The sequence below is a fragment of the Solanum verrucosum genome, unplaced genomic scaffold (genome assembly GCF_900185275.1).
Source record: "Solanum verrucosum unplaced genomic scaffold, falcon-dt-bn FXZP01000049.1, whole genome shotgun sequence".
NCBI classification, from domain to species: domain Eukaryota; kingdom Viridiplantae; phylum Streptophyta; class Magnoliopsida; order Solanales; family Solanaceae; genus Solanum; species Solanum verrucosum.
Window position 1 is genome coordinate 1,979,188 of NW_026020221.1, and position 23,309 is coordinate 2,002,496.

The 23,309-nt window shown below is 31.9% G+C and overlaps 1 protein-coding gene and 1 pseudogene across 1 annotated transcript; both read right to left on the reverse strand.

The window, feature by feature from the left end:
- Positions 1-1,174: 1,174 nt before the first annotated feature.
- Positions 1,175-7,560, reverse strand: LOC125831080 (amino acid transporter AVT1I-like; annotated as a pseudogene).
- Positions 7,561-18,325: 10,765 nt separating this feature from the next.
- On the reverse strand, positions 18,326-21,513 carry LOC125831623 (cinnamoyl-CoA reductase-like SNL6). The gene is made up of 5 exons (XM_049510793.1): positions 21,290-21,513; positions 20,939-21,096; positions 19,857-20,045; positions 19,070-19,401; positions 18,326-18,707 (listed from the first exon to the last, which is right to left on the reverse strand). The coding sequence occupies exons 1-5, from the start codon at positions 21,420-21,422 to the stop codon at positions 18,578-18,580; spliced, it is 942 nt and encodes a 313-aa protein (XP_049366750.1). The 5' UTR covers positions 21,423-21,513; the 3' UTR covers positions 18,326-18,577.
- Positions 21,514-23,309: the final 1,796 nt, after the last annotated feature.

The following is a 23,309-nucleotide window of genomic DNA, read 5'->3' on the forward strand; positions in this document are numbered from 1 at the left end:
AATTTTCTCTCGCTTATCAAAGTATTGTTCAGCCCTCAGCTTAAAGAGTCGATCTTCAATGTTAAGGAATATGTTGAAGAAATGACCGGAGAAGACAAGCTTGACATATTCTTCTTTGGTTGAGGTATGCTTCATTAACTTCTTTCCTACGTTAAAGTTTTCTTTTAGAACATTATATTGTGGTTAATAACTGTTTATCAGTACTTGTGTTCTTTATTATAACATATGAGATATTGTATGCATACTGCTTGCTTTCCGTTACCATGAGATCTGATGTATTATTAGATTCTTCTCAAGTGTGCGACTTGAAATTGGCGCACATAATGCATAGATAGACACCTCTTCATCTGAGAATTAAACACTCCAACTTTTAGGATGTACATCTAGAAACCTTAACTCATCTCCATTGTGTTAGTTGAACACTCCAACGATCATCTACACACCTTCAATACAATATGTTCATGTTAGTGTCGGGTGTTCACGAGCCACAGTAATGACGAGTTGAGGTTTCTAGATGTGCATTCTCGAAGTTGGAATGTTTTGTTGTTTGTAAAAGTAAGTAGAATGTGACAACTTGGGAATGAATGAATGAATGAAAAGGGAACATAACTAGACATGAATTTCAATTAGTATCATGATTCATGACAAAGTTTCAATTACAACTTATGATTATTGATTGAGGACTAGTATGTACTGTAGTTTAATTTTACATATATAGGTTTATAACGTTATTTTGTTGTTGTTAACGATTTTTTTTCTTGAATGTTTTGTAATGCTTCCTTTCTTTTGTATGTTCCTTGATAGTAAAGTCACAAAATTATTCATTGTCATATTAAAGTAACTGAACTTTACCCAATATAACAGTGAAGTCACTAGGCTTTGAATTTAACTTGCTTAGCAGAAAATAGAAGTTATGCAAATTGATTCGCTAATTGAATTTGTGCACACAATATTTGATTGGTTTGGGAATATTTGGTTTGTAATATTTATTGATATTTCAAAAAAAAAAGAAGAGGGGTCAAGTTGAGCGGTTTGGGCTACCAACTATTATTTAGCCCATCTTGAGTTAGCTCATTATAGTCCAAATAAACTTAGGACATGATTGAGCAACGACCCATTGATTCAGTCCATTCTGATCCATTCAAATTATGTTCAAACCGTTTTTTCGTCACGCCTACACATGACTAATAATATTTTTCAAAGAAGTGTAAGTTCCAGATATGGCAATTGAAGAGCCAAAAACCAAAATCATCCAAATAAACACAACTTCCGAATATGAAGGCTTCTTGATCTTGAGGTAGCATAGGCATGGTAACAATATTGACACGGTAACGCCCAAAAGTGCGCCAGTAAATGTCATGACATATCCAAAAAATGGAACGGTTAACGCCACAATGGCTGTGCTGATGACCAAAAATGTTCTGATGAAGTAGCTCACGATATATTTACTCTTTCGTAAAGGTAATGTATCTTCAATAGCCGTTGCAATTGGAGAGATGACAAGAGCATACTTTGTTATTGGATTAAAGATTGTCGTATATATTGCAATTTTTGAACTAATTTTCCCGATAGGGAGATTTAATGTTATTTGTGACATTAAATTTTGTCCATACATTAAGTACCCCATAGTTGCCATTGATCCATAGGTAATGGTGCTTAATATAAAGCACACAAATAAAACCTGTTTGACAAAAAAAGAAAAGAAAATTAAGTTATATACACGATGATCAAGTAAAATATGTTTATAACTAGGAAATTTGTCTGCGCTTTGCGCGGTCATAAATAATAATTGCATTGAACTTGCAAATAATCCTTTACTAATATCCATACATTAAAAATAATGGAAAAAATAGGTTTTAAAAAAAATATTAGTAGTATTCTAACATGAATTTGATTATTTGACATTATCACATAACTCATGAACCTCTAATGAATGAATTATTCAGGAAATAATAAATAATTGGTTCTTTAATCAACATTAAAAGAAAAATAAAGAAGAAAATAAGAATATATATATATATATACACACACACACACACACACATACACACACACACAAAGGTATTTCGTAGGAAAAAGAACACATTTAAGTTGCACATATTATACAATTGTGATATATGTCTCAGGAAAAAGTTCAATAAATTGTTAACAAATTCAAAAAAGAAATTATGCTTGAACATGAAAACATAAGTGAGAAATTAATCTATATAAAAATAGATAATATGTAAGCTTATATATAGTACTTTTAATTTGTAGAATTTTATACAGAATATCAAAACATGAATTCTTCGAACTGAGTACAATAATTATTTTCTGCACAATAAATATACCTACTATATGTGTATATGTTCAATATAATCGGAGACAATAACTTTGCAGAAACATAAACAATAGAGTTTAAAACATGTACTCAAAAACAATAAATTAATATTATAAGAATAAATTAATGACTGTAAAAAAAAAATACCAGGATATGTAAAAATAGAATGAAATAGAAAGGAAAAAAAATCTAGTCCACTGAAGAAAACTATTCCCCTCTAATACCTGATGTAAGATCCGACAATTTGAAATAGCTTTGAAGATGCTTAGGATTGGAAATTTTCATTTTTTTGGAAAGAATTTTAAAGTTTTGGAAATTTTGGCCAAGTATGGAAAAGGTGAGTTTTTGGCCAACTTTGATCAGTCGTAACTTCTAGCTCATGATGAGTTAGAAGTATTTCCAGTTATGGTTGCATATCCCTCGGAACGATCTTTCCAACGCCACCGAGTTTGCTCAATTCCGAGTCCGTATGAGCGAGTTATGACCTTTGAAAGTTGGGCAGTTGACAAGGAAATCCGTCCGGGAATCATTAAGGGCATTTTGGTCTTTTCTCTAGCCTTTTATTTTGGTTATATAAATGTGTTAGGCTGATCATTTTGATCAGTTTTACCATTTTAAAAAGAAGTGAGAGTGAGGGTTTTGAGAGAAGAAGAAGAGAAGAAGAGAGAAGAAGAAGAGAAGAAGAGAAGAAGAGAAGAAGAGAAGAAGAGGAGATCAAGCAAGGAGATCATCGTGGATTTTCGTCGGGGGTGATCCCTATCAAGGTATGTGAGCTTTTAGTGTTGGGTGATCCTTTCCCCCACACACCTAACCCCTTTTATTCATTAAGAAAGGATTGGCTTTGTTGTTAAAGTTGTGAGTTGTTGTGGTTGAAGTTGTTAAAGTTGTTAGTTGTTGTTGAAATTATTGTTGGTATTGTTGTTGATTGTAATGTTGAGATTCTTGATGATTTGGGACTTGTTTCCGGTTGGGGTTTTGAGTTGAAATCTATTGAATGTTGAGGGATTTCATGTTTTTAAGTGATTGGGGCTGGAACCCTTGAAGTTAGAAAGTTTAGAGTTGGTAACGCGAAGGAGAAAGTCTGGCAGCTTGCGAGGAGCACGTCCGCGTCGCGGACTTGTTCCCTCTGTGAACAAAATCTTCTCCGCGTCGCGGACAGGACGCGGACTCCACTGTTTTCAGAATTTATGTTCGAAGATTTTCTTTAGTTTGGCTGCCCCAAATCATTCCTAAATCATTCCTAAACACCATGAGGTCCTTCCAAACACCAATCAAGTCCTTGAATCCATAATTCAATTTAAGTGAAGTTAGTTTCCGATTCAAGTGAAGTCAAGCTTAGAAATTAAGTAAGTCCAAGCAAGTCTTTAAAGCTTTTCAAGAGTCTTCATTAAACGTTTTAACTTCATTCTAAGGCTCAAGTTCCAAGTTAAGTATAGAGTTTCAAGTCAAGCAAAGAGTGTATAGAGTTTCAAGCTAAGTAAAGAGTTTCAAGTTTCAAGTTTAGTAAAGAGTAAAGAGCATATAGTTTCAAGTTTAGTAAAGAGTATCGAGTTTCGAGTTAAGTCAAGAGTCACGAGTTGAGTTCATTTCTCAAAAGTAATTAGGGAACTGAGTATTTCCCAAGGAAGTTTATAAGTGTTTTTACATTTAAGTTGAGAGAAAACTGAGATTTCCAAAAGAGTTTTGAGAAGTTTGAGCACTATCTCTTTTAAAAAATAAAAGATGAGTTTTTCAAAAGAGTTTCTAAAATATGATTAGATATGACAAATCAAGTATGTCATCAATGTTTAAACAGTATGGTCTCTAGATATACCATCAATGTTTAAGCAGTATGAATATCCCGAGTCATCAATGATCATATTAAAAATATGGTTTTGATTTGTTCTTTTTAGAAAGAGTTTTCAAGTGCCTTCGGGCTAAGTTTTGAGTAATTATCTCAACTAAAGAAAGGTGTGTTTAAAACACTTATGAGCTAAAGTATTTTTGGGAGTAGTCTTGAGCACCGAGTTGGGGACACGAGTTCATATTAACTCAACTCTCCATAAGAACCATGTAGCCAAACATGGGATTTCTCGGATCATACTTTTTAGATGATCACGAAAGTTAAGCTAGTGGATCCATTAAGCAAAAGTTAAAGTAAGGTCCTATATCGATGGCAAGGTATAGGATGGTCCTTGGGCAACGTGAGGTAAAACGTTGTATCACCACTTAGTTTCATAGTGGTGGTTATCGGTTAGAGAAACTCCCACAACAGTAAAAAGAGCTTGGTTCCTCGATAAGTTCTGCTTAGTATGGATGGGGGTATGGGACTTCATTCATGCATTGCCCAAGTAGACTTTGAGAGGAAGCATGGCATTTTCATGATATTATAAATATGATTTTTACGTCATGTTTTAATAGTTTCAAAGGCTTTATATATTGCATGTGTCTCATTGCTTTATATTAAGTTCAGTTATTCTTGAGTTGTACAGAGCCAAGGTAAGTTCTCTTTTGTATCCCTTTTCAAGCTTAAGTTGTTTTTAGCGGTCCAGCTCGCATAGTCGTACATTCCATGTACTGATGCCAGTTGGCCTGCATCGTTTTATGATGCAGACGCAGGTACCCAGGATCAGCATTCTGCACGCCGTTGATCCAGTTGAGCACTCTAGAGTCAGTGGTGAGCCTCCTTGCTTCCAGAGGGCTCAGTTATTTTGTTCTCTTAGTTTTGTTTATTAGGGTGTTGCGGGGTCTGTCCCAACATCCATCTAAGTATTTTAGAGGCTTTATAGACAGTCAGTCAGTTAGTTTTGAGTCTCTTATCTATGTATATATGTAAGTATTCTATTTTGAGACTCGAGTTGCCTTTTTGGCCAGACATGTATCATTAAGTTGTTTATGTCTCTGCATAGCATTGAGTTATTCTGTTGAGTAGGTTTCCGCTGAGTTAAGAAAGCCAGGCCAAGGGTTCGCTTGGGGCCAGCAATGGTCTCCGAGTGCCGGTCCCGCCCAGGGTGTAGGCTCGGGGCGTGACACCTGAGGTTTGAAGAATTAGATCCTCTCAGGATGGAACGATTTTATTCACCAACGTATTGATATAAAAACAATGGTGTCAGTAAGCCACTCAACAGGAGCAAAGTACACGAATATTTAATTGTGCAAAAGAAGAAGAATAAGTTCAGAATTTTCGTTGTTTTAAAATGAGAGAAAATCCCTCTATTTATATACAATAAAGGGTAGTGTGAACGAATGCTTATTGTCCCTTATCGGAAAGGTCACAACACTTTGGAAAAGTCACGATGCTTCGTAAAGGTCACAACCTTTTATAAAAGTCGCAACTCTTCATAAAAGTCACAACTCTTTGGAAAAGTCATGACGCTTTGGGAAGGTCACAACCTTTCGTAAAAGTCGCAACTCTTCATAAAAGTCACAACTTCTCATGAAAGGGAAAGACTAATTTTGAAAATAAATAAATAAATTAAAAGGAAATTCTTGTTTCTGGTGGCGCCACGTAGGCGGACTTATGGTTCTCTCTTTTTATATATATATATATATATGATTATTGGTGTAATATGACATGTCTAGTCAAATAATATCACGTAAATTGAAACCGAAATAATAATACATGTTTATCAAAATAAGGTATTATTACCTTGGGAAATTGGCTCCTATCCTTCATGGAATTGCATATTGTTGGGAAAACAGCATGACCACAATAACAAAATGTATACATACTTATTGCACTTATCAATCCATCCCATCTCCAAATCACACCTTTTTCTTTAAATCCAATACCATCAATTGCACCAATCCAAAATATTGAAAAAACCAGAACAATTGAAGCCAAAACTCCACCAATAGAAACATATGCCAATAAACTTAAGCTTTTCAACCATGTTGTTGGCAATATTACAATAGCAACTAATAAAACAAAAACTTCCCTTGCAACAATTTTAACACAGCCAACATGAATTTTTGCATTTGGGAATAAATTTTGCAAGTTGTCACCTTCTAATATGAGGATTTCAATTGCAACAAAGTATAGTTCAAGATACAAAAAAATTGAAATCAAGATTCTTCCTTTGTTACCAAAAGCAAATTCACCAATATCAGGATATGTCTGAATTGATGGTGAAACACTTGTGCATTTTTACAAAAGTAATCCTGTGTAACAACATACAATTGCTACCAAAAAAAGTAGCATCAAACACAACCATCCTCCTTGTGAAAGTGCATAGGGTATTGATATTATTCCAATACCTATATGATAGAAAAATGAAAAAAAATAGCCTAAGTTTTATATATCGAGCTCGTAAATATTTATACAGTTAGGTCCCTTGATTACAAATAAATTTATCTATGTGATAAGCATAGGTAATTAAGATGATAGAAATAATAATCAGTAACATGTTACAACAGGTTAATTAAACAGTACTAATTAATAACGTAAACAATGTTTACTTTATCGATGCATACAACTTCAATTAAGCTATACAACAACATATTATGTGAAATCCTACAAGTGGAGTCTGGAGAGGGTATTTGGTGTACATGCAGCATTATCACTATGCCTTATGAGGGTAGAGATGTTGTTTTCGCTAGACCCTCGACTAAAGTAAAGCATAGAAAAACAAGGACAAGAGAATACCAAGTTGCACCAATAAATTATAATAGGATAGTAAAAAAATGTTTACTCTGTCGATGCATATAACTTCAATTAAAGTACTATACAACAACAAATTCAGTGAAATTCCATAAGTGGGATTTGGAGAGGGTATTTGGTGTATATATGCAGCCTTATCCCTACCCTATGAAAGTAAAGAGGTTGTTTCGGATAGACCCTCGACTCCAGTAAAACATAACAAAACAAAAAAGAAAAGAGTATACCAGTAGCACCAACAAATAATACAATAACAGAAACAAAGGAAATAATAGGTAAAAGTAACCAGTATAAGAAAGTAGGCGAAAAATACTAATACCACTGACAAGGGAAACTAGATAGCGCAATTACCTATTAGTCTTTTTACATTAATTCTCGACCTTCATTTCCTCCTATCTTGGATCATATATTCGATAAAGCTAAGTGATTATGACTTATTTCTACTTTTGGATGTGTCATGAAAATAACAACAAAAAGAAAAACAAATAATGAGATGTTTACCTGATAATGCATTAATACCGTTGAAACATGTTCTAAAGAAAGAGGTTCCTTTACTAGGCTCCAGAATTTGTGTTTCAATACTCTCCACACTATGGGATTCCATATTTTTTGAGTGTGACAATTACTTCAAAATGCTAGTTTATATATTGGGTTTTGGCAGATTTGTCTAGAATAAAATAATTATTCTATCTGTATGTTTTTAGTTATTAATTCAAAACTCAATAACTAAAAAGCTAGATTTGATCTCAAACTCATACATCCACTACTTATATATAAGTGTGGATAACCACACAGGTGGCGGTTGACGTGCCTCCTGTGTGGTTCCACACTTACATATACATTCCTTTATTTTTTTTCTCCGTTTTAATTTGTTTGTCTTATTTTTAATTTTCTTATATATCTAAAAATTGCGTAAAAAATACTATAAATCATGTTAATTGACAACTTAATTGTTTTAAAAAAAACGTATAAAAATTGATTGGTTATAAAAAAAAATCGATTGATTCATAAAATTAATCTATCTATGTTACGTATCCACTACTTATATATAAGTGTGGATAACCACACAGGTGGCGGTCGACGTGCCTTCTTCACCTGTGTGGTTCCACACTTACATATACATTCCCTTATTTTTTTTCTCCGTTTTAATTTGTTTGTCTTATTTTTATTTTTCTTATATATCTAAAAAAAGCGTAAAAAATACTATGAATCACGCTAATTGACAACTTAATTGTTTTTAAAAAAACGTATAAAAATTGATTGGTTATAAAAAAAATTCGATTGATTCATAAAATTATTCTATCTATGTCACATAAAATGGGACAAAAGAAGTATCATGTATTATTTTAATTTGGAAACTACGTACAATGTATTATAAATCTCAATTATTTACTGACTCTTGAAATTCTATGTGTGCTACATATATTGGGACAAGGAACGTAACATACATTATTTAAAAAATACGTAAAATGTACTATAAGTTACAATAATTAACAATTTAAAATATTTTAAAATTATATCAAAATTTAATTGACTCTCTAAATTTTATCTATATCATATAAAGTGAGACAAAAAAATAATAGTCGTGTCTTATCTAGGGAGGGGCGTTTAGCCACTTGACTGTAAGGAGAAGGGATGGAAAAAATTATTTTTAGCGGTAATTAATTAACGGCAATAGATTAGTTGATGCTAAATATGCATTTTAATTAAAGGTAATTAGCTCTTTTTAAAAAATATTTCTAAAACTTATAGCAATATTAATTAGATCAACTAATACTAATAAAGACTTATCATGTTTTATTAATATGAATATTTATTGCTGATAAAATTAGATGTTTTAATGCAGTAATATATAGTTGATCAATTGTTTTAACTATTCGACTTTTGTAGTGTAAATATTGAAATTAATATGTAAATAATAGTTATCTATGTATATCCATCGAATAAAATATCTTTTCTATCAATGTTATATAGTCTACAAAATATACACTACAGTCTACAAGTGCTTATATAAAGTAATAAGTTGAACTTTTTTATTAAAATAATAATTCAATTTACACATGCATACACTTCCTACTTTAATTATAAAAAAGCAATTTGCATCCATTAACAAAGTCCTTTAGAATCTTATATAAAATTAAAGTCTCAATTAATATATGATTATTATTTTTGTCTAATTTTGGAATCAACCCACAGTTTTGCACGAATCTTTATTATAATATGTATATTATATTACTATAGTACTAAACTTTAACATTAACAATCAAGAATGTATTCCATCGATAAGGCACAATACATAAACGAATTGATTTGTATTATACTATACATTATGCCAGGTAGGATGTTTACGTCTATTTATTTAATTTTATATAAATTTAAGTATCTATTTATGCACACATAAAAATTAAAGGACATAAATACACTACAACAAAAACAACTTTTAGCAAAAATAAATATTGACATTAATAAAAAGTGCTAAAGTCTTTACCGGCATTAGTTAAGTATCATTAAAACCAAATGTCGCTAAAGGCTTTAGGGACATATACAAAGAGTGCTAATTGCCGCTAAAAATACATATTTAGCGGCAATTAAAAATTAATTACCGCTAATGATCATTTTTGATGCAGTGATATTAATTGAGATCAAGTTAAAAGTCAAGTTTTTATATTATATCTTCCTGAAACGTGAATCCAAAAGAATATACTTTGGAGAAAGGAAAATCCACATATAGACTCTTTGTGCACTTATTTTCAAGAATCAACAAATGGACAAGGAATAATTCAAAATCTCAAAAAAAAAAAAAAAAAAACTCCTTACGTGAATGGCAAATTATATTTTGGTTTGATATTTGATTCAAAATAGAATTCTTGGAAATTTTAATCTAAAAAAATTAGCCAAATGTTATTCATTTAGTAGTGGTCCTAAAAAGGTGAATATTATAGAATATGAACTTTGGATTTAATTATCTTCTACGAGTAATTGTACATGTGATATAAATATTAAATGATTATATTTATTCTATTTACGAGATAGTGGCGAAACCAAAAATTCCTTTTAAGGGTATTCAAAATTTATGATATATATATGAAAAGTATTTTTTTTATTTATATACTTTGTATAATTTTCTATATATATTATGATTTTTTGACGAGGGGTCCAACCCGAAAAACCCGCAAGATACACCTATGATTATTATTGTGATAAACAGATCTAGGAAACAATAATAATGGGAAAAAAATGTTGGTCTTGAACGCAAGTAGGATAGAAATCCGGAGAAGCTTTGCCATTTAGTTAAAATCATCTAACAGATTCAGTTTACATCATTTTAGTAAATTTCAATTACTTAAATAACTTGTAATACATTTGATGATCGATTATTTTCCCATTTATGGGATTCTTACGTATACGGTATATGTATCGTTGAGGCAAATAGTTTGTAGCTAACGTGATATATTCATATACACTATTATATAATGTTATATAACGTATAAACAATGTATCATTTTTTGCAACCTACTATGCTTGGCAGATATAATTTCACATGAGATGGAGTTCGACAGATATTTGTTACTTATATTTACATTATTATTTATTTCTTTTGATATTTTAAATGAAGAATCCTTGTAGAATTGTTGTGAAATTAGTTTTAGCTGTGGAATTTGTTGAGAGTCGATGTCCTATTTGCACTTTGGGATAGAAATCCTATTAGGCGTAGAAGTTCAATTTGAAAGTCATCCCTTAAATGTTTGTTTATATAAGCCTTTTGCCTAAAATTTTAAAGGAAATAACCGTAAACCAAGTTTTTTCATAACTATAATGCCATTGAAACCTTTGAATTTATGTCACACTAGTTCTAAGAACGTGTCTTGCATGTTTGACCTTTATTATTATATAAAATTTATATAGGCCTAACTTATGTATAGAAACATGTGTAATATCAATCCAATAACTTTAAAAAAAAATATATATATATTTGTTACTTATATTTACATTACTATTATTATTTTTCATATTTTAAATGAAGAATCCTTGTAGAATTGTTGTGAAATTAGTTTTAGCTGTAGAATTTGTTGAGAGTCGATGTCCTATTGCACTTTGGGATAGAAATCCTATTAGGCGTAGAAGTTCAATTTGAAAGTCATGCCTTAAATGTTTGTTTATATAAGACTTTTGCCTAATATTTTAAAGGAAACAATCGTAAACCACGTTTTTTCATAACTATAATGCCATTGAAACCTTTGAATTTATGTCACACTAGTTCTAAGAATGTGCCTCGCACGTTTGACCTTTATTATTAGAGCAACTTTCACATATAGCAAATATAAAAAATATTTTTGTATGCTATAACTATATTTTGCATAATTACGCTCCATAACAAACATAAATATGTATATTTCGCTATACATATACAAAAGAAAGCAGTTGTATAATTTCGCTACACATATACAAAAGAAAGCAGTTGTATAATTTGATTTGGTATACATATACAAAAGATCAATTGTATAATTTGTGTTTGTATAAAGCGAGAAAGAGAGAAAGACAAAAGAAAAATGGGCAGGGGAAGATCGTGTTTGTATAATCACAAGTGTATAGGACGAAAATATATGCATTTGTATTTGTATATACAATTTTCTCTCGCTTTATACAAACACAAACACATGTTACATTTGTGTTTGTATAAAGTGAGAGAGGCGAGTGAGCGAGCGATATCTGGGAGAGTGGCGAGCGAGATCTAGGAGAGGGGAACGAAAATATATCTATACATACAGTTTTCTCTCGCTTTATACAAACACAAACGCATTTTATACATTTGCCTTTTTGTATAAAGTGAGAGAGGCGAGTGAGCGAGCGAGATCTGGGAGAGTGGTGAGCGAGATCTGGGAGAGGGGAACGAAAATATATAAATATATATAATTTTCTCTCGCTTTATACAAACACAAACATATTTTATACATTTGCGTTTGTATAAAAGCGAGAGAGGCGAGGGAGAGAACGAGATTGGCGAGCGAGATTCACCAGGAGAGAGGAGAAATAGCAACCGTTTGCTATGGGGTACAATTAAATCAAAATATGGTTATAACATTTAATTTAAATTAATAGTTTGCTATTATGTACAATTTTCTCTTTTATAAAAGCCATAGACAACATTTTTTTGTTATAGTGGTATTATAACACATTATTCAATATTTTTTTCATATTCATTTTTGTATTAGGCTATCTAGTTTACGAAATACGTTTAAAATGTATAGACAGTGTGTACTTTATATTAATACTAGATAAGGGTTCCCGTGCAAGGCACGGGCATATTGCGGAGATAAAAGTAGTTATAAAGAAAGACCTGTAAATATGCAACATAATTAAAATAAATACCAACATTAACACATTTTATAGTATGTTACATATATTTTGCAGAATGTTACATGGAGCTTTCTCGAAAAGGTTAAAACAGAGATATAGCTTTTGAATTCTGGAATTTCTGAACAAAAGTAGGTTCTTTCAGGTTGAAACTTCTTTATTATCTGAAAATAAATTAAAGGAGTGAACATTAACACAATTTGATCGATATGGTCATTACCAATAAGAGAGAGTTTGAAGTGGAAATGCATCTAAAAGCTCAAATTGCATAGATATTTAACACATCACTTTGAGGATAAGCTATTTAAATTCAGGAAAATCCAATTGACAAAAAGCATGAAAGAAATTATCTCTCCGATTTTATTATGTTGTTTCCATTCACCTATATATTTTGAACACAGAGAAATAATCAGTTGGTTTTTCTTTGTTAGGAGTGAAAGAGAATTATTAACTTCAACCACATTAGCTAGTCAATAAAAACAAACAAAGTACTACTAAGCACAACAATTTGTATGGGTAATATTGGAAATAGAAGCTTCTCATGGAATCTTTACTTTCTGGTACATTTGACTGGAAAGAAACCACATTATAATCAGTGGCGGAGCCACATGTAATTAAGGGGTGTTGACTGACACCCCTTCGTCGGAAAAATACATTGTGTAGCTAGAATAGAAATATTTTTGTTATGTATATATATTACACATTGACACTCCTTGACTTCTACACAATTTTATTTCTTTATATTTTGGTACCCCTTAGGCGAAATTCTGGCTCCGCCACTGATTATAATTACCACTAATCATAAACATGAAAGGAAAACTAAAGCCAAGCACAAAACCATGAAATCCTTGAGTCATTTCCCTGCAACTTATCTCTAGTGAGGTTATTCATAAGCAGAAAACTAAATTGCCACGTAATCTATTCAAAGCTTCACCCATCATTATTATAATTCTAATGCATATGCGTGTACAAACTTATAGTAACTTATGAAGCAGTTGGCTATGATTAGCAAAAGCTCCAATTTATGTACTATAACAAATCTCCCAAATTCACATTAGCAAAGGTCTTCCCAAATGAATAACATCATCAGTAAAAATGCCTTTGTATATAAGAGAGTGAAAGAAAATGATATGTAACGTTCAAGCAATGAAATTGAGGATATGAATATGACACGATATATTACAGTCGCAACAGCGGGGTTTGAAATTGCAGCTCTACCACCCAATGTGATCCCATTTAGAAGAGCTACCTGCATGAGAATCATAAGAGTCCTTTAATTGCTAGAAGACGATTGAGTTTAATTAGTTATAGTGAACGTAAATTCACGAACATGATTCCTCACAATGACATCATTATCAAGAATAATCAATCTTGATTTATGCGAATAACGTCTATATTCAATAGTATCAATGTGGTGCTTTATTATATAAGAGAGGCGGTAATCGAAATTTGTTTGTCTTGTTGCTCCAAAAATCTCACCCAGAGAAGTTGGTAACTGCTCTGCATCTTCAATGAAAATTTATCAAAAAATCTTATTTTAGTTGTCAAGTGTTACAAAATTGAGTCTTCGTAAGTCTTGGTTGGGTTTAGTCAATAATTGGAGCCCATTGTTGTCTTTTTGGGGAACTTTCGCAACTAACCACTATAAATATTAAACTTAATTAAGCTCCATAGCTATAGTTTACATATTTACTGTTTGTGCGGGTTTGTGTCAATATGAAAATATTACCATATTTGCACAAAAGGAAAAGACTTTGAAATAAGAGAAACCATGCACACACAAAGGTCAAAATATTTATGAAACGAATTAAAGGCATAATAGATTAGTATGAGACATGTGAATGTTGTAGTTCGGATGGCTTAGGGATAAGTAGCTTTACTTTGGTATTGGCAGTCTATTGCTGTTCCGAGCGAAGAAATGTTTTACACACCAAATTATTTCAAAGTAAAAGCAACCAAGTAGAACAATGCAAACCATGTAAATCAAAGCTTCTTCTTGGAGGTTTTTTCGGATTCAACAAACAAACCAAATTAAAATTAAGTTTTACGGGAGCCTCAAAGAAAACATTGAAGAAGACATAAACCCAGCAAATCAAGCCAAAAGTCTTATCCCATATTAGACCAAGAGGCAAGACTTCAAAGAAAACCCACAAAATCGATGAATGAAAACAGAGAACATACCAAAAGCATTATATTGGTGAATATGGAAGTGATCTTTTTTGTGGATGTACAAACACATGCGGCAAACATCGAGAGAAGAAGGTGAATGAGACGAAGTGGTAACAATGAAGTGAAATGCAATTTTTCAGAATGAGAAAACACACGTGTCTAAGAGACAAGAAAAGGACAAGAGAAAATGACAGATATACCCTTTTGAATGTCCCACGAAACTCTCGCTTATTAGTAATGATGTTGATACATGTATTAAATATATGATATATATACACACACACACTTATACATATGATATACATAAGTATATGTAGTTTGATCGAACGGTCTATATAGGCAGTGGCGGATCCATGATTTAGAGTCCGTGGGTGCCAAATAGACTTATCGATTAAAATTTTGAGAGTTTCGTTGAATTCAGGGTATGATTTTAGGCATAAGTGAGATCTTGACTGATTTTTGGGAGGTCTTGAGCTTGTTTTAGCCTTTTTAGGCGTGAGTTAGTTCCTTGTGATTTTCACGGATGTCGGGTCAAGGAGACCTCGAATTTGTATTTTGACAATTCCATTAAGTCCGTAACATCGAGTATAATTGATTTTCTTATATGGGGTTTCGGATGAATCCCAAGGGTCTTTTCGGAGTGTTGAAAGTTGGCTGTATTTTCCTGGTGTGTTTGCAGGCCTCGCTTTTGCGAAGGCTGGTCGCTTAAGTGAGAGCCTCTTCACTTCTGTGAGGGATGCGTTTTTAGCAGGGAAGTGAACCCCTGGTCGAGGGGGTTTTTGGCTTGCCATTTCGGGGTTTACCCCCTATTTCACCATTTTTAATTTGAAGTTTGAGAGCTTTGTGGTGGCAATTTGGAACAAATTTTTGAGGAAAAACTTTTGGGTAACGATACTTAACTCTAAATGTTAAATTACCCATTATTGTTTATGAATTTATGTGTTCAAATCAAGCTTTTGAAATGAGGAATTTGAGCTTATCTGCAAGAACCCAAAAACTTAGTAAAATGATGATTTTGAAGTGGTTTTTAGCCATTTTTCAAAATGATTTTTCCTTATGAGTTCTTAAAGCCTTGAGTAATGTTTCAAGTATAAAATTTGGATTCAAACCTTATTTTGGAATTGAGTTTTGTGTTGATTGACCCACTTTTCATGAGGATTGATGTGGGAATCATTGTTTCTGAAATGTGATGGTAAATACTTTCTTGTATATAGATTGTGTGACTTTGGAAGTGTTTTGGAAGGGGAAGACTCAATTCTTAGATTGATATTGATTGATTTAAGACAAGTGATCTTATAAACTTTGTATTCTAGTAGAATTCATGTGCTTCCTTTGTTGCTTGTGTGTTGGGAGTAATGGGATGAGGTGAAAGGTTTAATTGTCCACTTGATAAATCTAAATGAATAAAAAGGGGTTGAAATGAAAAAGACTTTGTGATGAACATGATGATGTGAATTGCCTTATTGTGACACTTGATGATTGATTGATGAAATGCTTGAAAGCATGAATGTGGACTTGAATTGTGTGAATTGTTATCTCTTCCGTGTGGTGTGATATTACTTGTATGCATTGATTGTGAAGATTGTGATGAAACATGTGATGATTTGTGATGCTGAGGTCTTTGCCGGTGAGTGTTGTGATGCCGAGGTCATTTATGGCAAGTGTTTATAAAGCCGATGGAAAATGATTTCGGCTAGTGATTTGATATAAAGCCGGTGGAAAATGGTCCCGACTAGTGATATAAAGACAATGAGAAATGGTTCCGGCTAGTGATATAAAGTCGAGGGGAAATGGTTCCCACTAGTAATATAAAGTTGATGGAAAATGGTCCCGACTAGTAATATTGTGCCGATGAAAAATGGTTCTGGCAAGAGATTGATTATTGTGACTCGATATTTTTATGCTTATGCGTGACTTACTCATTAATTGTGATTGATGTATTTGTGCGTATAACCAAACTACTTGACATTGATATTGACTTATTTGATTTGTTGGGTTGTTGAATTGTGAAGATTGAACTGTGAATATCGGGCCTTGTGAGTCGTGCATTGTAGAATTGCTAGGTTGGGTTGATTATTGTGCAGGTTGTAGTTTTAGAAGGTTCAGTTAAAGTGTAAGGGGTATCCATTTCTAGGTAGATGCCTTCTTTCTAAGTTGCTTGTTGGGTACCGTATTTTTGGTACTCACCCCTTGCTTCTACACTTGTGTAGTTTTCGAGACTAGATCCGCGTGATCTTTTTCTTTTTCTCCTGACAGTCGAGGCCCGTTGAAAGATTTGAGAGGTAGTTGCTTGCCGGCGGACCCTCTTTTTCTTTTCTTTAAGCTTTGTTCTACTTGAAAAACAATGATTGAGACTTGTATTTATCTTTCGAGTTCTGTATTTTCGTTAGTGGCTTGTACATGTGACAACCAGGTTTTGGGGTTTGTTTAGAATGAATAAGTTTTCTGCCTTCGTCTTGTTCTTGCTTTATATTTTCACATTTCTTTCGTTTTCGTTGGGTTGAGGCTGACTTGTTTTAATGAGAAAAGACAAGTATCATCATGTCCTTTTTTGGATCGTGACATTATAAATATATATATCATTATTGGTATAGAGTGGGAGTGTATCATTTAAGCACCATTCCGTAATATGCCTAGTGTTCTAGAGTTGTGTGAGGCAAACTTGTAAATGATCAATAGGTAGACAAAAACAAGTGTTCAAAAGAGTGATATATAATTAGGCTGCCATATAATTAAGAAGATGTAGAGGGTCCATATATAGTGCATTGACAATTATCTTTCTTGTAAGCGTGTCAAAATTTTATGAATTTATATAACTATACGTATGTTTGCTGTCTTTCTAAGAGAAAATTAGAACCAACAAGCGTTTAATTTGAAAGCAACGTTAAATACGTGTATCTAGAAAACAAATAATGTATTGATGGGAACAATGGACTTTGTTATTGAAAAAGGCTAATATAAGAGTTTTGATGGAAATTGTACACTGATTTTTTCAAAATTTAATTAAATTTGAAAGCGAACCTTACCCAAAGACTAAATCATTAGGGAAAAATTTATGCGAAAATGACAAATATTTATAGTATATTATTTAATTTAGCTACAATTTTGGATATTTATAATTAACTGCTACAATTTCTTAAATTTTGCTATGAATTTGTATATGCTTACCTTAGCTAGTTGTATACGATTTGTTGATACATTTTATTTGTATAAATTATGAAAAATAATAAATTACCTTATTTGTAGCGAAATATACAAACGGAATTATAAAAAATTCTTAAATGTATAAATACAAAATTGGTATATACTTACCCTATTTATATATTGACAATCAAAATATACAAACGAAAATACCCATAGCAAACGTAACTTAGCTATGAAGTGCAATTAAACAAACTATAGCTAAGAAGACTTATTAAGTTTAATCTCTTTGCTATTGTGAAATTTTCTCTTATCATTTTGTATAGGGAAAAATGACAAATATACCTCTGAACTGTCGTAAATGGTATGTGATATCCTCCGTTATACTTTTGAGACATTGGTGCCCCTGCAGTCCAAAAACTAGAGCATATATACCCTTTATACTAACAGACATACACATGTCATAATCTTATCCATCGATCCGTTAGAGTGAAGGGCATATATATGCTCTACTTTTTATACGGCAGGGGCACCAATCTTTCAAAAACATAATAGAGTGTATTTGCATACTATTTACGATAGTTCGGAGATGTATTTGCCCCTGTTCCCTTCTATATCATCCACTAGCTAGCAGCTGTATAAAGTTGGACTTGCAAGTAAACGATTAGACTTAAAGTAACCATCACATTTTTGCACATAAAAAACAACTCATAATTCACATGGTGTTTTTTAATTTATTGACTTTTGTACATAAACATGATTACATGCCTTGCATTTAGCCATCTATGTGTCCTCTCTTTTTCTTTCTTTTTAGGAGCAACTTTTTTAGTAACTTGCCTACTTGGGAAGTGGGGTTTGGGAAAAGTAATTTTATCGCATTTGATTTGCACTTGGACATTATTTGTACACTTGGATAAGAGATTCAGATCCCTTTGATTTAATATGTAGTTTTTTCATCATAAGCAAATGTCTTGATTTGCATTTTGGTCCATCATTTGAGGCTGGCATCCTCTAAAGTCAACCATAAGCTTGTTTAATTTCTTGTTGCTGATCCTTTGTTGTATTATCGTTGTGTCTTCCTCCAAACTATCATATGCCAAAACGAAAAATATTAGTTATGTGTTATGTATATGTGAGAGAATTCAAAGAAATAAAATTCAACTTTGCAACAAAGAGGGTTCAGATGTACCCTTGCGGCACCCTAAGACAAATATCTAGCTGGTCGAATTTAACTTATTATATGCAATGATAATATAAGAAATTCTTTGCACACTATCAAATCAACTTTACATGTTGTAACAGGTAACATGTATTATTTTCATGATAATAAGTCTCACTTTTTATGAAGATCTTTTAGGTGATCTGATAGTTTAAAAGTTCTTTTACATCGTAAGTAGTTAAACTCTATCCATAAACCAAATGAATAAAAATGAGGTGTACTAGTATACCTTTGAGGTAGAGAAGGCAAAGGGGACAACATTTGGACAAGGTTAAGAGCATCTTGTTTTTGGTTAATGATGTGATTGAAGCACAAATATCTACCATATGATGCTATATCTTCATAAACACAAATGTGGGCATCCACCAAGAAATCAAGATCAACAGTCACAAACACACCATCTTCATACATCTCAGCTGCACCTTTCAGATAAGGATTAGTAATGGTTAATTCAGGACCCATTAACAGTCCTGAGTTAATAGTCACCATGTTTATTTCTCTATCCATTGCCAATCCCCAAGCTGTCTTCTCTGCTAGTGTTTTTGACATAGCATGCCACAACTGTCCATTTCAATAATGATCAAGTCAGAGATTTCGTTAAGTGTGTTCATATATTTAACATATACGAATGAAAAATAATTTTGACCTATATACTTCATATAAAACGTGCATGTAAATAATACTCCCTCCATCCACTATTGTTTGTTAGGTATACTAAAAATTGTTATCCAAAATTAATTGTCAATTTAAATCATAAAGAAATAATTAGTCACTTTTTTTCAATTCTTCCCTTAATAATTACATAATTACTGGTTTCAAAAAGTAGCCTTTTTAAAGTTATAGGACTACTTTAATAATAATTGATAGTAGGATTATATTAGTCAAATTGCACCTTATATTAAATTTTTCTTAAGTATTGTGCATGATCTTATTTTGACAAACAATAGTGGACGGAGGAAGTACTTGAATATGATATAAGAATAAAAGAAAAAAGAACACATGATAAATATGGATACCTTGAATTTACGACAAAAGTTGATGTCAGTCCAATGTCTTTCATCAATAGATGGTGCAGAATCTTTATCATGTCCCCAAATAATTGTAGTTGCTGAGGAAGTAAAAACTACTTTTTCTATTGTGTCTGTTTGTGCGCATGCTTCCAATACATTATGTGCTGCCCTCACCTCCACTTCTCCCATTTCTTCCTGCAATCATATATACCCGATGAGTCGATGGTGTATTAAAAATAATTTAATAAAACTGTATATTGCTTTTATATTAGATATGTTATTATTATATGTTTAATTTAATTTGTCACATCCTGCTACCTCCCTTTCATTCAACTGCTAGCTGCCTAATTTATCACGCTCCTTAAATAGTACCTATCTAAATAATGTTTGACTTATAAGTGTCTGCGTAACGAAATATGTAACCCTTACGTGTACAGAAACCGGCTCTATTAATTAGAATTATATAGTTTTTTCTCTTTCATTATTATTGTTTATTTTTTACTTTTCTAGTATATTAAAAAATATATTTTCCGTTTTAGTTATTTTAACATCAAAAGAGCAGTGAAGGAGCCATATGATCAACATTCCTTCATCGAAAAATTATATTGTGTAGTTAGGTAAAAATATTTCATACTAACACCCTTTGACTTCTATATAATTTTACTTTTTTATATTTTGATACCCTTTAATCAAAATTCTAGCTCCGACATTACAAAAACAAAATTGGTAGTTACTTCAATAATGATATCTTAAGTGGTGCATAAGTTTAACAATAATAATAATAAGTTCTTTTAACATCAAAAGAGAATTAAAATAATGGTATTTTTTTTCAATATAATTATACACGTACCCATTATTTACCACGACGGGACATCATTATTTAATTATGGTGATGCATAAGTTATTTGTTTTTTTATTTTAACACATTCTTCCTGGTCACTATAAAATCCTCAATAGAACAAAATCTTATTATTAAATCATAAATAACACTAACTTCCACACTGTAAACACATGCTTAGCTAGCTGTAGAAATTAATAAGAAGATAAAAAAACAATAAACTTGTATTGAAAGTAATAAGGTTACGTACATCGTAAGTAGGATAATCTGCTGGAGGTTCAAATGAGTAGAACAAACCAGAACAACCCTTCAAAGCATCAAGAATACTATGATAATCAAAAGGGTCCGACTCAAATATCTTCAATTTCTTCTCTTCACATTCAATCCTCTTCAACGACGACGACTCGCCTAAGAAGGAAATAAACAAGTGATTATACTCCTTTGTCTCAAATTATTTATCGTGTTTGAACTGAAAATACAAACACCCTATGACGTTTGATTGTTCAAATATCAATTGAAGAGTTTAATAGTCAAAACCCTTCCTAATTAATGTTCGTGTACAACAGAAATACGACAGATGGTTTGAGATGGGCGATCTTACCATGATTTTGAATAGCTGCATGAACAGTGTAACCTCTCTTGAGAAGACGTTTTACTAGCTTTGTGCCTAATCGAGTGGAAGCGTCCATTACACATATTGTATTGAAAATACAATTGTAAGAAGCTGGAGCCATTTTGAGATTATAAATTGATTGCTATTTTCAAGTCAATAGACAACTTTTTTTTTTTCTATATAAGAGAGAGAACTAAGTTTTAAGTTTGGGTGTAGAAATTCTGAAGGGAGATATGGGTATATAAAGCAAGTAAAAGAGAAGCTAGCTACCTACAAGATGGTCCTAGCCATCCCAATAATGAGAGGGACTTTTTCCTCTTTTTAATTTTTTATTATTATTGAATGGACTTATAATAAATAAGTAATTAAACTATGGAAAATACTGAGACTTAGGTGGTGTATACTACCAAGGAAAATATTAAAGTGAAAAATGACAAATATACCCCTGAACTATCGTAAATGGTATGCAGATACCCTCCGTCATACTTTTGGGACATTGGTGCCCCAGCCATCCAAAAACTAGAGTTTATATGTCCTTCACTCTAACGGAAGACTAAATAGGGACACGTGGCATAATCTTGTCTGTCGATCCAATATTTAATCGGTCGGGGGATAAGATTATAACACGTGTATGTCCATTAGTATAAAGGGTATATATGTTTTAGTTTTTGAACGGCAGGGGCACCAATGTCCCCAAAGTATGACAGAGGGTATCTGTATACCATTTACGATAATTCGGGGATATATTTATCCTTTTTTCCTACTAGATATATAACCTTTATAAGTTACACGGCATACCTTAATATTCAAATTGTTACAATATATAAAAATTCTTTATATTGACCATCTACAAATAAAATTTCAATTGGTCAAAGAGTTAATTAAACTTGTTTTAGAACTATGCGAAATGTAACGTATTTGTTATCAAGTTAATAGTTGAAACTAAATATGTCCACTTCTTTATTAAGGCTAAATTTGCCTTGTTTTTGGATAGCAAAAACTTAGCACCAGATGACATCGTGTCATGTGATTAAAGATTATTATTTTTGGATAGCAAAAACATAGCATGCATCCGGTGATGCCATATGTCATGTAATTGAAGATTATTTTAATAGATTGTCTCAACTTTTACCTTATTGATGGACGTTCGATGATTATCCTATATTGTCCATCTCATGTGTAGGTTAATTAAGGGAAAGGGCTTATTATCGTGTTATGGTTGACATCTACTAACTGTGCAACTGTAATAGCTGTACTCATTCATTGTTATGTTAGCTAATAAATGCATCTACACGTTGACCGGATTTTCAATAAACTCCCAACTCCCCTCTACACGTTGACCGGATTTTCAATAAACTGCCAACTCCCCTCTACGTGTGCTAGATTAAATGCACCCACCTCATTCATATATACAAAATCATATTACTCCCTCGTAGAGTTTATCATCTTTATTAAAAATATATGTATTAAAATACTTGTTATTATAAAAGTTTAGAAATATTTTTGAATTTTTAATAGTAATTATTTTAGAATATTATAAACACTTTAGTATGATACATATATACATAAAGTAGATATAAATAAAGATAAAATAATTTAAAAAATTATTCTTAAGTGATGTTTTTTTTACGAGGCATATAAAAAAAATACAATAATATTTTTGAGATGGGAGGAGTATTACAATTTACATCTACATATGACTTCCGCAACACGGAAAAATTAAATGATTGAATAGAGTAATATTTTATTGGTCAATTGTATTGTTGATACTTGGGTCGCTGCATTTATTAAAAAATATTCAAGGATTATTTTGTTTTCTTAGTGATGTCATAAATCTGATTAATATAATGTTATCAACTCTGAGATTCTTGTGGGTGAATAGTTAATTTTATTTCCCCCCTTCCCCACTCTCTTAGAAAAACAATGAAAGAAAGATATAACTAGATTCTGTAACAATGGTATTTTTCTTTTTTATAGATGGCTACGCAAAGAAAAAAGTTTGAAGCAA